This window comes from Zosterops lateralis (assembly GCF_965231275.1).
Source record: "Zosterops lateralis genome assembly, chromosome: 2".
NCBI lineage: Eukaryota > Metazoa > Chordata > Aves > Passeriformes > Zosteropidae > Zosterops > Zosterops lateralis.
In genome coordinates, this window is record NC_139763.1 from 22,322,708 (window position 1) to 22,339,356 (window position 16,649).

At 35.8% G+C, this 16,649-nt stretch overlaps 1 protein-coding gene across 1 annotated transcript in view; it reads left to right on the forward strand.

Annotated features, from left to right (window-relative positions):
• PUDP (pseudouridine 5'-phosphatase) overlaps positions 1-16,649 on the forward strand; it is a 68,046-nt gene that overhangs the window by 24,804 nt on the left and 26,593 nt on the right. The window contains exons 2-3 of the mRNA XM_083855649.1: positions 42-260; positions 13,138-13,367. Coding sequence (XP_083711775.1) covers positions 42-260; positions 13,138-13,367 — 449 coding nt within the window. The remainder of the gene's footprint in view (positions 1-41; positions 261-13,137; positions 13,368-16,649) is intronic.

The following is a 16,649-nucleotide window of genomic DNA, read 5'->3' on the forward strand; positions in this document are numbered from 1 at the left end:
ATGCATATATATATATTTATTATTTTTATTTTTTTTTACAGATACTGAAGGTTTCTATACAATAGTGTATGGTGAGATCTGTGAGCGTTATGGAAAGACCTACAGCTGGGATTTGAAATCTGCGGTTCTAGGTAGACAAGCCCCAGATGCAGCAGCGCTTATTCGAGATACTCTAGATCTTCCAATAACCAAAGAAGAATTATTCCTTGAAAGTAAAACGAAGCTGGAGAAGTTATTCCCTAGTGCTGACTTGATGCCAGGTATGTTTGTTTGCAGCATTTATAAACTCTTTATGGAATTACTTAAATGCTAATCAAGGTAAAAATTTGTAATCCGCCTTCCACAAAGAAGTTGCTCTTACAGATTGTTTTATTGCTCTTGTTTTAGAAAAATTACCTAAATTTACCTGTTTATTTGCCTGTGTAAAAGAATATTTTACCTATTAAAGTTGATAGAATTTTTTTTCCCCTGTTTACTTGGCAAAAACACATTTTTCGTGTTTTAAAAGAACAAAGACTAGATACCTGTTCATGAATTCTGTTTGGTAAACTAGACATTCTTTATAATTGTTCTTGTCAGCTGTGTTTTACCTGGCTATGAGCATAGTCTGACTTTGTTAAGCATAAATGCATTTGCATGCACATCTAAAAGTATTTGGGCCATGGGTTCTTTTTGTTGGGATTAATCTTGCCTAACCCAAAAACTGTAATTCAAGTACAGTATCTGAGTGTGTCAGTGGAGAAGGAGGGTTTCTCAGGTTATCCTAAGACAGGTGAGTTTCCTTACCTTCTGAAGAGATATGTGTTTTTTACCAGTGATTGTGCAGGATGCTCAAGTGAGTAGTTTCAACGAGGTAACTCAAGATAAGGGGATGAAGGATGAATCTTACCTGTAGTGTGAAAGCATTCTATCATATTTAATTACATTTACATTTGAAATGCTTAGAGAGAAATCTTCAGCCGTGCAACACAATCAGTACCTAAAGCTAGGAATGCTGCTAACTTTAGGTACAATGTTGTTTCTGGAGCAAATATCAGTAATTTATGATGGGAGAAAAAAAAAAAAAAACCAACAAAAAAAAAAAAAAAAAAAAAAAAAAAAAAAAAAAAAAAACACCAACAACAACAAAAAAACCACAACACCCCACCCAAAACCAAAACCAAACCAACAAACACTAAAAAAAAAAAAAAAACAAACCAGGAGAGAACTAATAAAAAAGTATTAGAAGTGAAATAACTGCACGTCACCGTACAAGTTTAATAGTTATCATTTTTTCTTTCGAACATGTGCTTGTTTGTTCTGACAATTTCTACAGCACATTAATATTTTAATTTTTAGATTTTTTTATACCTTGTTTCATAATGCATTAAGAAGATGAAAGTTAAAAATATGTGTTATGTTAGGAATAAATAACAAGTAGCAAAAATAAAAAGTGTGATTTTCAGCTGCTTAAAAAACTTTAGTATATTGTGTGTCCAACCTAGTTCTCCCTCTTAATTATCACACTAATGACTTTTATATGAATGATTTTTCAAATTGGATCTCTCTCACTTATATATCTACCTGAAGCTGAAAGCCTAGTTGAATTTTCCAAAAAACCAAGAAAGTTGGATTGATGGGTTTTTTTGTTTGTCATCTCAAGCTTCTGGGACTGACTTTTCAAACATATCTTTGGCAAGCCAAACAAAAAAACCTGATCTGGGTTTGGAAAATGCCAGATGAACAGACTGGCATTAGGTCTGTTAGGTGGCACAGAGAGGAGTTGCTGCAAAGAAACAACAGAAGTAATTGATGCTGTTAAGTGGATATTCCATGTCTGCTGAAGACTGTGATAATATGGCTGAGCTGGCTTGAACAGAGTTAGAAAGGTGATGGAACAGATTAGCCAAAAGAAACATAAAGTTTTCTATGTTCCTGCCTTCAAACAGTTAATTTTGGCCTCTCTGAAGCTGGACCATTTTGGATGAAACTGATGCCTTAAGTTTTAGCTTTCAAATTTTTCAGATTCTGTACTGCATTAGTGTATAACTCTGAACTTCATATAAAGTGTTAGCAAGTTTCTCTTCAAGTTTGGTTAAACAGAACAATCCTTTTCCAGCCTTAGAACCAAGGACACTGGGTTGTTACCCAGGAGAGGGACCAATTGTGGCTGGAGGATGGTCTGGCCATCAGTCAACAGGTGTTGAGCAATTGTTTTGTGCATCACTCTTCTTAGATTTTATCTGTCTCTCTCCCTCTCCCTTTTGTTTTACAACCGGTAGTATTAATATTATCATTATTACTTAGTTTTGATTATTAATCTGTTCTTATCTCAACCCACAAGCTGTTTTTTTTCCTGATTATTTTTCCTGACCCGCCAAGTAGGACACACGTACTAAGTGAGAAGCTGTGTGGTATTTAGTGTCCAGCTGGGGTTAAACCATGGCACAGGCTATATAACAGGCATGCCGCTTAGTGTACAACACCTCTGAGACATAAGTGGCTGAAGACAAAATTTTGGCTATTTCAGTATGGCCAGACTGACAGACAAGCTTCAATACATCAGGCTATGGTCAAAATACAAATTTCATCTAAGAAGAGGCTCCATCCATTTCTAATGTAGAATTTTCTGTTTACTATTTGAGAATTTTTTTACAGTTAGATTTATTTTTAGTTCTAAAAGAAACCTAAGGAATGGTAATTTTGATTCTGTGGAGAAAAATTAATCCAAGATGACGCTTACAAAATGACAGGCCTGCCACTGTGCTGCTTTTCTAAATATTTCTGTCAGAGTACAGACATTGTTATCTACAAGAGTAATGCAGTAGGCTTTCTGTTTCTGCAAATGCATTTTGGGCATTTCTATGTTGCAGGGAAGTGCATAGTCAGAAGATGAGGAAATGACAAGCAGAGCAGAAGAAAACCATGCATATGTATACTTACCTATGTGGGTGTAGGTGTGCTTTTGCATAAACCTAGACTATATACAGAGTGAGAAAAACGGGACTCCAAATTATACAACTGCCAACAGTTGCTATAATCATGTCAGGATTATGAAACTACTGATATTCTTTCACTGTAGTCTCTGAGTTTTGGCTGATCATCACTATCACAAAGCACAGATCTTTAAGGATTGTGTGGCTGTGTATGCCTTTCAGGCATTTTCCATTCCCTGATTGTTTTCATGATAGCTGAGATTTAGTTGTTGCATCTCCTCTTCAGCCACTGCAGAATGTGATATGCAAACTATTTTCCATTTCAAATACTTCAAAGGTGACTGTCCCTTGCAGCCAGGAGGACATAATTTCATACCTCCATTTTAGTACCAAATGAAGCCAGTCAGAAAGCACAGAGTAGAAAGAATAACCGTTCGAATTTCAGTGACAACTCACTCCAAATTTCTTTTTTCTTGGGTAGTTCCATTCAACCAACAGTCTACTTTGCTTAACTATTTCTTCCTTGATTCATGTTGTGCCTTTGACAATTTAAACAGACTTGCTACCATGATCTTTTCTTTTCCTTGCTGTTTTTGCTTTAATGGTGAGAAGCTCTGGTGAGTCCATGCTGGGCTCAGTGAGCCTGTAACCCCTAGAGATCAGCCAGTTTTCTGCAAACTCGGAATGATGCTTCTTCCTGTTTGGCTGATATCAAACATTTGGTCTTTACATCAAGTCCTAAAGGACTGCATCCCAAACATGCTTTTTATCAGGAAATCGGCAACACAGTTGATGCAGGTTTTGATTTTAAAATTTAGTACTTACATTTCTTCTATGGTCATGCATGTGTCAGTATGTCCAGATTAAAATGAGGGTAATGGTTTGATGAGTAGGAAGTCTCTCTGACCAGAAGGACCTCTGATACTTTTTAGGGAGCAATAAGATGAGTAGACAAAATTCCTTATTAATAGCCATGGCCTTCCAAAGTTGGGGGGGGGGGGGGGGGGGGGCGTGGTTAGGCTGGTAGTTTCTACCTCCACTTTTGTTGCTTCATGAAAGGATGATATACCATTGCAAAAAGCACTTTAAAACAGTATGTCATAACAAATAAAGAAGTGGGTTGATCTGAGAGTTGTGTTTCCATAGTTTCATGAGATTCAGGAATGGAATGGAATGGAATGGAATGGAATGGAATGGAATAGAATAGAATAGAATAGAATAGAATAGAATAGAATAGAATAGAATAGAATAGAATAGAACTTTTTCAGTTGGAAGGAACCTACAAATGTCATCTAGTCCAACTGCCTGTTCAGGGCTGACCAAGTTAAAGCATTCATGGCAATTAAACCAAGCAGTGGAAAACCCCACCTCTGTCACACTGACACCTTCACAGCAGAAATCCTGACCTTGCCTCAGGATTGAGAGCAAGTGTATAAAATTATTAGCACCAGTGATTGGCTTGCCATTGTTGTAGCACACCAGATTACATAAAAATATTTTAAAATAATTTTGTTACTTATGTTAACAAACATTATCTTCTTTTTCTAAGTGAGGTTGTTTTGTTTTGCTAAGTGCTTTTTTGTGCTCAGAGACTGCTGAGGTTTCTTGCCATAGATTTGTTTTTGTGAACTTAGGGATTATCATGGAATTGGTTAGAAATCTAATCAACCTGACAAAGCTCTGAGTACTAGTGTTAACTTTCTTTTGATTAAAGAAAGTGATGAAATCTTGAAAAGCTCTACCACATTCATGTGGTGTCATATCACATTCAGTGTGGGAACTGTAAATGATTTTGGAAAAAAAGAGTAGTCTTTTTAATACAGAAGCTATATTTATCCTTAAGATTTCAGTTTGTGTACAAGTGGACATAAATCATCAAGACATGTATAATGTATGCATAGTTAATTTAAACACTGTATGGACCACTTTGATTTCTTTTAGTCTTTTTCTCAGCAGTGAATCTGTTCTTCCAAATATACACTAAACACTCTTGGACAGCTTGTTTTGTGTTACATTGCAGCAAATTAAGTGGTCTTGAATATGGGTGTCTAAAGAGCCTCTATTTTGGCACAGAGTCAGCTGTCCTCTGTTCTTGTGCTGCTTAGTGTGAGTAGAAATGTAACTCTATACAGTGGTGGTGAATGAATAGCAGTGCTATGATAGATGTATGTGCAGGAGTACTGAATGTTTGTGGAGAAAAGTGCAAAGTTGTATTTGACCGTTGCCATTTAACATTCTTGTTGGCAACATGGGCAGTGGGATTGAGTGCACCCGTAGCAGATTTGCTGATGATACTGGGCTGTGTGGCCCAGTCAGCATGCTGAAGGGAAGAGGTGCCATCCAGAGGGACTTGGACAGGCTTGAGAGAGAGTTGTGTCGAGAAAAACCTCATGAAGGTCAACAAGGCGAAGTGCAAAGTCCTGCACCTGAGTTGAGGTAATCCCAAGCACTAATACAGGCAGGGCAGAGGATGGATTGAGAGCAACCCTAGCAAGAGAAGCTTGAGGGTGTTGATTGACAAGAAGCTCAACAGAACCTGACAATGTGTGCTCACATCCCAGAAAGCCAACTGTGAACTGGGCTGCATCCAAAGAAGCATGGCCAGCAGGTCAAGGGAGGCAATTCTGCCCTTCTGTTCTTTTCTTTCTGAGACCTCACCTGGAGTGCTACATCCAGCTGTGGGCACGCAGCATAAGAAGCATGTGTACCTGTTGGAACAAGTTCACGGAGGACCACAAAGATAATCAGAGGGATAAAGCATCTCTCCTTGAAGGCTGACTGAGAGAACAGGGATCAGTCAGCCTGGAGAAGAGAAGACTCACAGGAGACCTGATAGCACCTTTTGGTATCTCATAAGAAATCTGGACAAGGACTTTTAACAAAGGCATGTAGTGACAGGAGAAGGAGGAATGGCTTCAAACTGAAAGGGAGTAGGTTTAGGTTAGATATTAGGAAGAAATTATTTTCTGTGAGAGTGGTGAGGCACTGGAAAAGGTTGCCCAGAGAAGCTATGAATGTCCCATCCCTGGAAGTGTTCAAGGACAGGCTGAATGGGGCTTGGAGCAGCTTGACCTAGCAAAGTTGGCCCTGCCAATGGCAGGGGGTTAGAGGTAGATGATTTTCAAGGTCCTTTCCAATGCAAAACATTCTATGAATTCATGCACAAACTACATGAAGAAAAGATATGGTGACTGGTATAGTTCTTCCAACAAATATTTCAGTGCACAGTTCTGAAAATCTGTTGATCAATACAGTGTTCTTTTTAAGAGGCTATAGCCCATGTTGTTTCTTCTTCAGAATATGCTGCATCTAGCTACAAGACTTAGCAAGTGTAGTTGTATTAGCACAAGCTACATGGTGTAGACAAGCTCCAAAAGTATAGTAGGGAAAGAGAAACAAACCATACATGTACATCAGCAAAGGAAAAGGGAAGCAGGATAAAAGAGGTAGCAGATTACCAGATTAGTCAAACATGATATGAAAATAAAATTAAAAATAATGATGTTTTTGAATGATTAAAAAAAAAAAAAATAAGTTACACTGCCCCCAACTACCCCTCCCAAGAAAGCATAAATATGTACAGATAAAACAAAATACACATAAGGAAAGATCTGGTTGCCCATGAAATGCAGTTTTTGTTCTCTGTTAAAAATATTTTTTTAACCTATTTCCATACTCCTATTTTTTCAAACTACCACATTTCTTATCAAAAGGTTCGGGAAGAAAATATTTCCTTTGGCTTATAATTACAGTTGACAATAAAATAAATATGACTATTAGTACTCATTAGTACATAGTACAAGGGGAAGTGGTCTTTATAACTTACATAAATAAAGAGAATGAGGATCTTTTCAACAACAAAAATTAACTGGCAATCAAATGATTGTGATTATAAAATACAGACAAATATAGCACAGGATTGTAACTGGATCACTTACCAAAAAGACAGTAACTACCTGAGGAGAGGGATAAGACATAATCTGTAAAATTTCCTAAATACCTCACTTTTTATAAAGTATTTTTGTAGTCCCCAAAACTATGTCAAAGGATACCCAGCAGCAGTGGCCAGCACTAAAGTGGTTACTTTAATCAGAATTATTTGAGGCTTCTGTGAGTAAAGGTTGTTGGACTTGATCCTTGTGGAACCCTTCCAACTCAACCTATTCTGTAATACTGTGAAATGAGTAGTATTTTTATTAAACTAATTAAAGTGTAGAGAAGCTTTTGAACATAGTAAGTCATCTTCGTATCAGTTCTAAAATACCCATGTTCTATTTTGAGTTGTTTTCAGAGTTGCATGTGTTTACTTTCTGAAAAAAACAACTATGGAGGGAAAGACAAAAAGGTTACTCTAAGTCTAGGTAAAGATTTTATAATTTCCATACGTGTAGCCTTTAGGTCTCTGTGATAATTTTATTTGAACTTCCACTTGAATCTGAGGAATACACAGAATCTATGGAAACTTCACAATATAGCCTGATTTCATTGACTACTTGGTGCTTGCATTTAATTAGGATAAGAAATACACTGTTTATGGTGTTTTATTTGTATGGAGGTATTATATGTATTAGTATTTCCTGTCTTGAACTAAAGTAATCCTATGTTATATTGTTTCTTAGATTATTAGATATCTGACACTGTCATTGCTTTAATAAGTACAGTGATCATTTGGAAGAATCTGAAATATTACTGTATATCATGGTTCTCTCTTCCAGCCTGCTCAAGATGTTTTTCAGTTAGTTAACACTTTAGCTAGTTGTAAACTATAAAGGAATATACATTGGTTGTGGCAGATCTGAAAATGCTGTGAGCTGTTTGGATTTTGTTTGAGGAAAATGAGTATTTGTCTGCTATGTGTCCTTCCTTGCAGAGAATGTTAGCTTTCAGATAAATTAAGAGCAACAATACACACACACATTTGCTATTTCTCTATTAGCTATTGATTTCTTGGTTTTCTTTCTGGGATTTCATTGTTGATAAAATACTATTAATTAAAAATAAGATATAATTGGCACCTAGGTGCCACTCAGGGAAGAACTAAGCAGTGGCAAGAGCGTATAGTACACTGTGGTGTTTGTGAAAGAATATGCCACTGAAAATGACAGTTTATTTGAGGCCTTCTCAGCCATGTAGGAGATCCTGTAATGTAATTTTGAAGCTTAGTTTTCATAGAATCTACCTTATAAATTCTAGGTGTTTAACTTATTATGGTCCTATTTGCAGAGTATACATTTTCTTGAGAGAAGGTCTTGTGAAATTCCTTTTTGAGGGCTTTTTCTTATATAGCTTACGTTCATCTTTTTAAGATTGAGACAATAGAGAAGACAGGGGGGCTGTCTGTGTAGGCCTGAGCATTTATGTGACCTTGATCCTGCACTCTGTGCTGACAGTAAGAAACCAGCTGTTTTCCTGAAGCTGGAAGACTCTGGGACTTTGGCAGTGTGCGTAAGACCATCAGATAGTGGATTTTCAGGCTAAGGTACTGTCAGAGCTTGCTGTGTGATTTTATGATGATGTTGTGCCTTCAAATGAATCAACTGGAAGCAGAAATATAAACACCAGTGTGGGTGAGTGAGGGTCTGTAGTGATGCAGAGTCCTCAGGCAGGTGCAAAGGAGAGCTGCTTTATTGAAAAATCCAGGCCTTTTTAAGCAGTTAGCCCATTATCAGCTACATACTTTTAAACCATAACAAACATAATTCAGCCAACCACTATAACTGTGATGTAAGCACACAGTGGTTACATGACTTGTTTTTCTACCCCTAATTCAGCTGTGTCTATTTCTCAAAGTCCTTTTCTACTTAGCCAAAGTAGCAAACCTGAGCCATGATTTTTACAAGGCCTTCCCTTTGTAAGCTTTTACCTATATGCAACACACCAGATATACAGTTGGGGAACAGAGGAAATTGAAATTAAGGTTCAGTCCTGAAGCAGCATCTATAATTCTCTTCCTTATCCCTCGGGTTTTCCCAGTTTATCAGGGGGATCACTTTCTTCTTTATCTTGAAGAACATTCTTGTATACTACTGTAAGATGTTCATAGACAAAACTTTGGTTGGAGACTAACATTTGAAAAAATAGTAGGGCTTTATAGTCTTTCCTTCTTTATCCGAAACCATTTCAAAAGAAATAGATCTGAATCTCGACATACAGAAACAATACAAGTTAAGAATAGTTCAGGGATAGATAAATACAAGAAAAGAGATGGTACAAAAATTTAGAATTATATAAAATAAAATGTAACAAAAATGTATGTGCTGTTCATTGTTCTAAACTTTTTAACATGACACAGAGATCACATTTATATAAAGCTAAAAGGAAAATAAAAATTCCCTTTGCTTTCCATCAATTTGAGATAGTTTTCAGGGGTTTCATCTTGCTAATTTTCACTTCATGATCAATAATGTAATTTGATTATAAAATGTGATAGCTTAAAAGGAATAATGTAGAAAACAGTGTTGTAATAACATGTAGATAATTAGATTGGGATTCTCATGAGATTATTTTAGTGTAACATTATTTGGTTTTCTGAACTCTTGGTGTACATGTTTGTATTAATCAATTAGAAAGAAAATGTGACAGTTAGCCCAAGGGTTTTGTTGTATAAGTCTTATTTTTAGTTTCTCAGTTGATCCAGTATATTAGTCACTATGATATCAGCTGAATCTAAAGAGAAGAATACCCCATCTGGAGTCTACTAGAGGGATAAGAATTCATTTTTCAAAAAAATAAAATATATATGGTTTTCCACAATTTTCAGAACAAAAGAGCCTATCTCTTTCTTTTAAATGTGTCTGGTCTCAGAAGAAATAGGTCCTTTCCGTTGGTTTAATTTGTTTTCTTTTTTTTTCAAAGTTGGTAACTTCATTGACATTTGTGATTAATTGGGTTTTAAAGATGCTGACATTTAAAGTTGGTCCTCCTTCTTTGCAGCTTCTGTAATGAAGCGCTGCTTACAATTCTTTTCACCTATTTTTCTGTGCAATGGTCACTGGTGCTTAACTGTTGTAGTTAGTATATATTGAGCTTTTGTGTTGATCTAAAACTTGTTATTTAAAGAGATAGAATAAAGATACAGTACTTACCTCTGACTATCTGAAAATGAGTACATTTGGGAATAAACCATAGATAGCAATGTGGGATATTTATTCCTATTTTTTTTATAACTACTTGAAGAATTTATATGGTTCTGCGTAAGATATTTATTGCCTGTGTGCCACATTTGGAGTGCATTCTTGTGCTGTAAAAGCAGATCCTTATTTATTTTGATCTTTCTTTAATTTTTATTCTCTTAATTTATATGACTAAGTTTTCAGTAGGAGAGGTGGAGGGTACTCCCAAGAAGCCTAACAGAGGGGTCCCTCTGGGACGGAAGGGCCTTGTTCCCTTATGTGGTAGCCACAAGTGAGTTAGAAGTTAGGGAGATCAATCACGGGAATTTTCTTTGAAAAAGTATACTTCTTCAAAGCCATTGAGTTTTGAATTGGTTGGGTTTGATTGTCATTTCATTGAAAAATCCTTGTAGCTATAGAAGATATAATGACATTTTATTTGCCAGAGGAAGTTTCTTACAGATCCGCAATTCCTCTTCTGTTGATGTTTTCTTTTAAAAAAAGCATTAGAAAGATACTAAGGAAGATATTATCTTCTTAATGAAGAAGTATATGCTGAATTAGTACAATAATTGTGTCAGTAATTTGATGTGGTGGCAAAGTGTTTAGAGCTAAGCTGGTGGTAATTGATGCAAACAAAAATGGATTTTCCTGATCTATAGCTTTTACACAGAGGAAAGCAAACGTGGAATGAAAATATTTTTCAGATGGTGCTGTTTTGAGCTTCTAAAGTTATGCTAGATATTCTTCCAAGTGCAGTTTAATTCTTTTTCTGGGCAGCTGATTTGACCTCTGCGTTTTTTGGGGGTTTTTTTATCTTGCTCTCTTTACATGTATGCAAATAATATTTTTTAAGTGACATATTCTCTGAATAATGTAAATATTTTCTCTCTGGAGATATTAGGGACAACTGTATTTTAGCTCCCTTGTTGTGAGGGAAGCCAAAAAGAGAAATCAAACACACATGCATACACATTTACACCCTAAAATCATGATGTGCTCGAGGAATACAAGAGAGAACTCTGAAGAAATAACCTTTCTGCAACAGTGCTTTTCTGTAGCTGGCTACCTCCAATAGAAACATACAATAAACATACCCAGTGAGAGATGAACTGAAGCTGTGATGCAGTGGGACTGAAAAAAATTAGTTATTGAAAAGAGCACAACATTAGAGAAAAATAACCATATTATAGCCAGGGTGTACGAGATAGGAAGAGTCTTCTGCTTGTAATCTTTGGACATAAGTAAAAATACACATCTGTATGCTAGCCTTGCTAAACATTGCAGTTTATTAAATTCCTTAGCATGAATGCTTTTTTTTTTAGGGAAGAGACACTTATACTACTGCTTTACATTAAGGAATCATAGTGCTTCCATTAATTTAATATAGACTCACTTCACATAATTCAGAATGAAGATATAAACTATCTGGACTAAAAAGCTGGCATGTATTTAGCATCATATTTCAGGACATAGTACCGTCATTTGGGAAAAAGGGCACGTGCTCAGTCTAACCTCTTAAGGGAGCATAGGAAGGCTTTTAAATGGCTGATGTTTTGACCTTATAGGAGCAGTAGTGTTTGCTATGTCTGTCCATCTCAAAATCTAACATTAGAGAAGTGCATGTATTTAAAGGCCATCTTCAAATACAAGCATGGAGCTGGAAATGTCAGTTATTAATTGTTTGATTAGATTCTGGAGAATAAATGAGAAATCTGCAGAGATTCATACCTACAGTCCTATTTCCAGACAGGTAGATTAGTTACTGTAACTATTCATTAATCTACACACTTTATTATCAGTAATACTTATAACTTCTCAAAGTTGGGCATATGACTATACTTGGCAATAATGTATGGCAGATAACATTGTTGATTATAGAATTGAATGGCTGGATCATAAGGGAAATACAAATCAGAGGTGGTGAAGTGGCAAAGGTGGAGTAGGAATTGTTTAAGGGAGTGGATACAGATACAGATACAATAATGACTGAATCAGGAGCAAGAGAATAAGATTATTTTTATATAACCAGACATGAAAAGGATAAGAATTAATGTAATTGGAAGATGAAAAGAAAATTGTGCTCAAGTTGTTACAAAGAACCAGTCATCTGGAGTCTACTTGAACCTAAACTACCTGAAATTAATATCCTGTGTCCAGTACAGTTGGGATTAGTGACAAAAAGCGCAGCTAAAATTATTTTACAGGTATGGAGGATTTTCTCTTGTGAATTGATAAAATCAGACATCCACACTTGTTCTTCATTAGATAATGCTAATTGTTTTTTTCTGGGAAAGGTCTCCAGCATTTAGAATGCTTCAGCAAAGGACCATTAAAACCCCTTCAGAGAAAACTCAAAACTTGAACCGAATAACAAAGTATGTTTCCCTCTTACACAGACTGCTTGTGTTTTCACTGTTCACTGCATTAACCTTCCCTAGAAGACTGGATCAGATTCAAGTTTCTACTCATTAGGCTTGAGGTGTTCATTACTCTGGGTTCACAGCATCAATAGATAAAGCTCTGGTATTAACTGTGACTGACAGCTGCTCTCCTCTGGCCAGTGATACTTGCTTTAGTAATTGCAAAAGTGAGAAACTGAGCTCTCTTACAGGCTGGTTTGAGCCCCCTGGATACCTACTTCAGAAATTAAAACTCTGCAGTCCAGTGAGAAGAATATATTTTTTTGATTTTTTTTTTTCCCCAGAAGCATAACTGTATATGAAAGAAAATGTTCTCCCAAACTAAGAGTTTCAACTAATAAACTTACATAATGTGGAGATATTGCTTAATGAGTTTCTAGTGTGTCTCATTACGTAGTGGTGTTAATCACAATTTTGGCATATTTTGAGAAAAGCATTGTTTGATAACAGAAAAAGTATGTATATAACTTACATAGAATGTTCCATGGTTTTTGAGTGTAGAAGGAACATTTCAGATATAGCAAGAATTTTCTTTTACACTGACTGTTTGAAATAGGTTTATTACATTCAGTAAGACAACATTGTTGAAGTAGTGTTAAATGCTTTATAATTGGGTATAAACATTAATGCATATACCAACTTACATGCATATCTATAAAAACTAAGATGTATATATTTGTCTTGCAGGAGTCCAGAAGCTGATCCATCATTTACGCAAACACAATATACCCATAGCTGTTGCCACCAGCTCCCTTAAAGAGTCATTTCAGAAAAAAACAACCAAACACAAAGAATTATTTAGTCTTTTTCATCATATTGTGATGGGAGATGACCCTGAGTTGAAGCGTGGCAAACCACATCCTGATCCATTTTTACTTTGTGCAAAGAGATTTGACCCTCCTGCATCACCAGAGAAGGTAAGAGGGGAAAGACAAATTTGTGAATTTTCTGTTTGGGCTGTATTTGGATTTTGTTTTTAAGGTGATAACGACTTAGATTAATATAAACATTATAAAATTCAGCAACTCCTGTTTTCAAAGATGTTTGTGCTGTCAAAGAGAGAGATTTACCCCCACTACCTCTAGAGTTTGTTATGCAGATTGCCCTGATTTGCCATGTGGCAGCATGCAGTAACAGGAAACTGTAATGATTTTCTGCTGTACACATAAATCTGCAAGCTTAACTTCAGTATTCAGGGTTTGGAAATAATTATTTAAACATAGATCAGTTTATTTTTCATACATTCATGGCTGATTTACCTCTTAAGTGTCAAAACATTAAATATAGTTCTTTATGAAGAGGACATATATTTTGCTGAAGCTACATCTTTCCACTACCAGTCTAAATCTCTGAGATCATAGTTCTTGTTTCCAATTTAAAACTATCAGTTTGAGCAATCTTTCTCAAATAGCAGATGTGTTTAGTTTTCCTGTCTTATATATAACTTTACAAACTATTCTGAAGTAGAAATCTGTAGGAAGAATATTTCACATAAACTGAGAGTTAGTTAAAATATTGTCTTCATTTTTATTTTAAATTAAACTGCCTTTATCTTTAGAATATTTTTCTCACTTCTTCTCTGTCCCAAGTGGAACATAAGTTCTGAAGTTTTTGAGTTAGTTTCATTACTGCAGAAAAATGCATTACATGCTAATTTTAAGGAAAAGAATTAGGTAGACTGTGATTACTGTTCTCTCAGTAGAATTCTTGAGAAAAAAAGGCTACACAAATACATATGGAATCATTAGCTAAGATTCCTCACCATTCATACTTCAAGTTTTCACCCAGAGTCTGAATGGTATTTTCATTGCCTGGAAATACAAAGTGAATTAAGTTTGTTGCAGAGTGGTTTACTGTTGAACAGAGTTAACCAAACTGGGTTTGGGTTTTGGTTTGCTTTTTTTCTGTTGCAATTTCTCTTGATGTTCTGTATATATGAATCTACTTAGTTTGCACGTTCAGAAATGATACACCAAATGTACATAACCAAGGAAATTGAATGTCAGCTGTGCTAATGGCAAATTAAACTATAATTTCATGGGAGGAGCAGAACACTTCCCCAAAACTCTTAGTTTATGTGGTTCTATTTCAGAAAACCCACAAGAAGGTGGTAATACTTAAAAACTACAAAAACATTAAAAAACAACCCAAAAGGAAGCAACAAAACTAGTAAACTAGTGAACTGGTGACACTATGTAGATACTTGTATCCTTTAGTTGTGTTAGCATTGAAAAAAATAAATGAAGAAATATTAGCATCTGTATTCCATTTAATATTTTTAAACTCTAAAGGTATGTTAGACAATCAAAGTCACAGATTGTTATATGGTAGTTCTGTATTTTTAATTTTGTTAACTTTTCTTTGAAGAAGGGCATAGATGTTTGAATCCATATTTTTCTTTTGTAAGAAGTTTACAGTATCAAATTCCTTTAGTGCAGATAATTCAGCATAACTTTTTTTTTTTTTTTTTTTTTTTTTTTTTGGTTTCATGTACAAAAGTCACAAATGTTAAAGTGTGGGAAAATCACACATGCACAGAATTCCCAAGAGAGAGGAAATGGAAACAGTACATGAAAAACTATCCAAAACATTTGTGACCAGTTGCAGTGTAATGGTGTCATCTGCAGTGTTTTATCATTAACATGCAAGATTGCAGCCAAGTGTCAGGAGGTAAAGGTGATGCCCACGTAAGCAAATAATTGTACTCAAGCAAAACAGATTGCTAGAGCATCATAGGTGGTGCTTAGGTCCATAGACCTATGCTGTATATTATTTGAATGTTTTCTATTGGGTTAGATTTACTGTGATCCCAGGCCGAGATAAGGTTCTTTGGAGCTTTATGTATTCTTAAACATTGGAGGTTGCTTGATGAGTGCCTACAGAGAACTTTCACTGGAGCTGCCTGCTAGAGCAACCTAGTACATACCAAAACTACCCAGTGAAACAAAGTATCAGGGACAAAGTGAGAGCTTTAAACTTTGTTTCAAAACTTTGTTGCTGCTGTTAGCAAAAAATACAATGTAGGCATAGAAAACCAAATCCAGAATTTAGCTGTAGTGTCAAATCAGCCAGTGGCTTTTGCTATGTAGGCATACTTCTGCAAGTGTTTAAGTGATATATAAATGGATATGATATCTGCTTTGCTGCCATTGAAGGATGTCATAAATATCCATCTTGAAATTTCTTAGATGTTGACCTTTTGATTTGCAGTCTTTGGTTAATTAGGAACTTAATAACCATAATGATAAAATGATAGCACAGGAATTTCAAAAAAGATACATCCTGCAAATTCAGCTTCGGTCTCCTGTCTTGTGCTGCATGAAGCACCATATGAACTTTCAACACTAGCAACAATGCATAGTCAAATAAGTAATTAGGTAAATCAGTCAGGTAATCAAAATATGATCTGAAAACTAAATAGTAGAAATTTTGTATTTTAATAATTTTTTTTAAAAAATATATATATTCCAAATTCTGCTCTCAAATGCACAGATGCAACTTGTATGAAAACCATCTGGAGCTGTACATGTGTAGAAACAATGTGTTCTTGAATATTATAGAAATTTCAGGCCACAGAGTTTGAAACACTATATTCTTTTTCATATATTTTATTTAGATGATTGAAAAACGCTTTTCGTAGCATTATTTCTGTTTGGATTCTGGTCAGGTATAACAGATATAGCTAGACTATATCTGCATAGATGATTTGGCTTAACAGACACCAGCTCGACCAGCCTAGCTTGAAGTAAACGAGTCCCTAGACATTACAAGGATAAGGATTCAAATCCAATCAGAGGACCTCACCCAATCTCTGTGAAGCACCGACACACCCTTATCTTTGGCCAGTGAGCTGGGCAGAGTTAAGACCCTTGGCCAATCATGTCTGTATGCATGAGAAATTTAAAAACCCTGTAAAAGCCTGTAAAAGGGGCTGCCAGACAATAAGAGGCTGTTGCCACATGATCCTCAAGCATGTGTATGTTGCATCCCTGTCTTCGACTCCATTGTGACAGTCAGGGAATACTTAAACAAACTGGACATTATTAAATCCAAGGATGTGGTGGTTGTGGTGTCTAGGGACCCTTGTCCCACTTTGCCTGGCCAGCCCTGACAGTGGCCGCAGTGAGAGTATCCGGGTCCAGTATCCAGGGATACCTTCCCCATCCTGTGAGGACTTTGCTGTGACTGCAGTGTGAGCA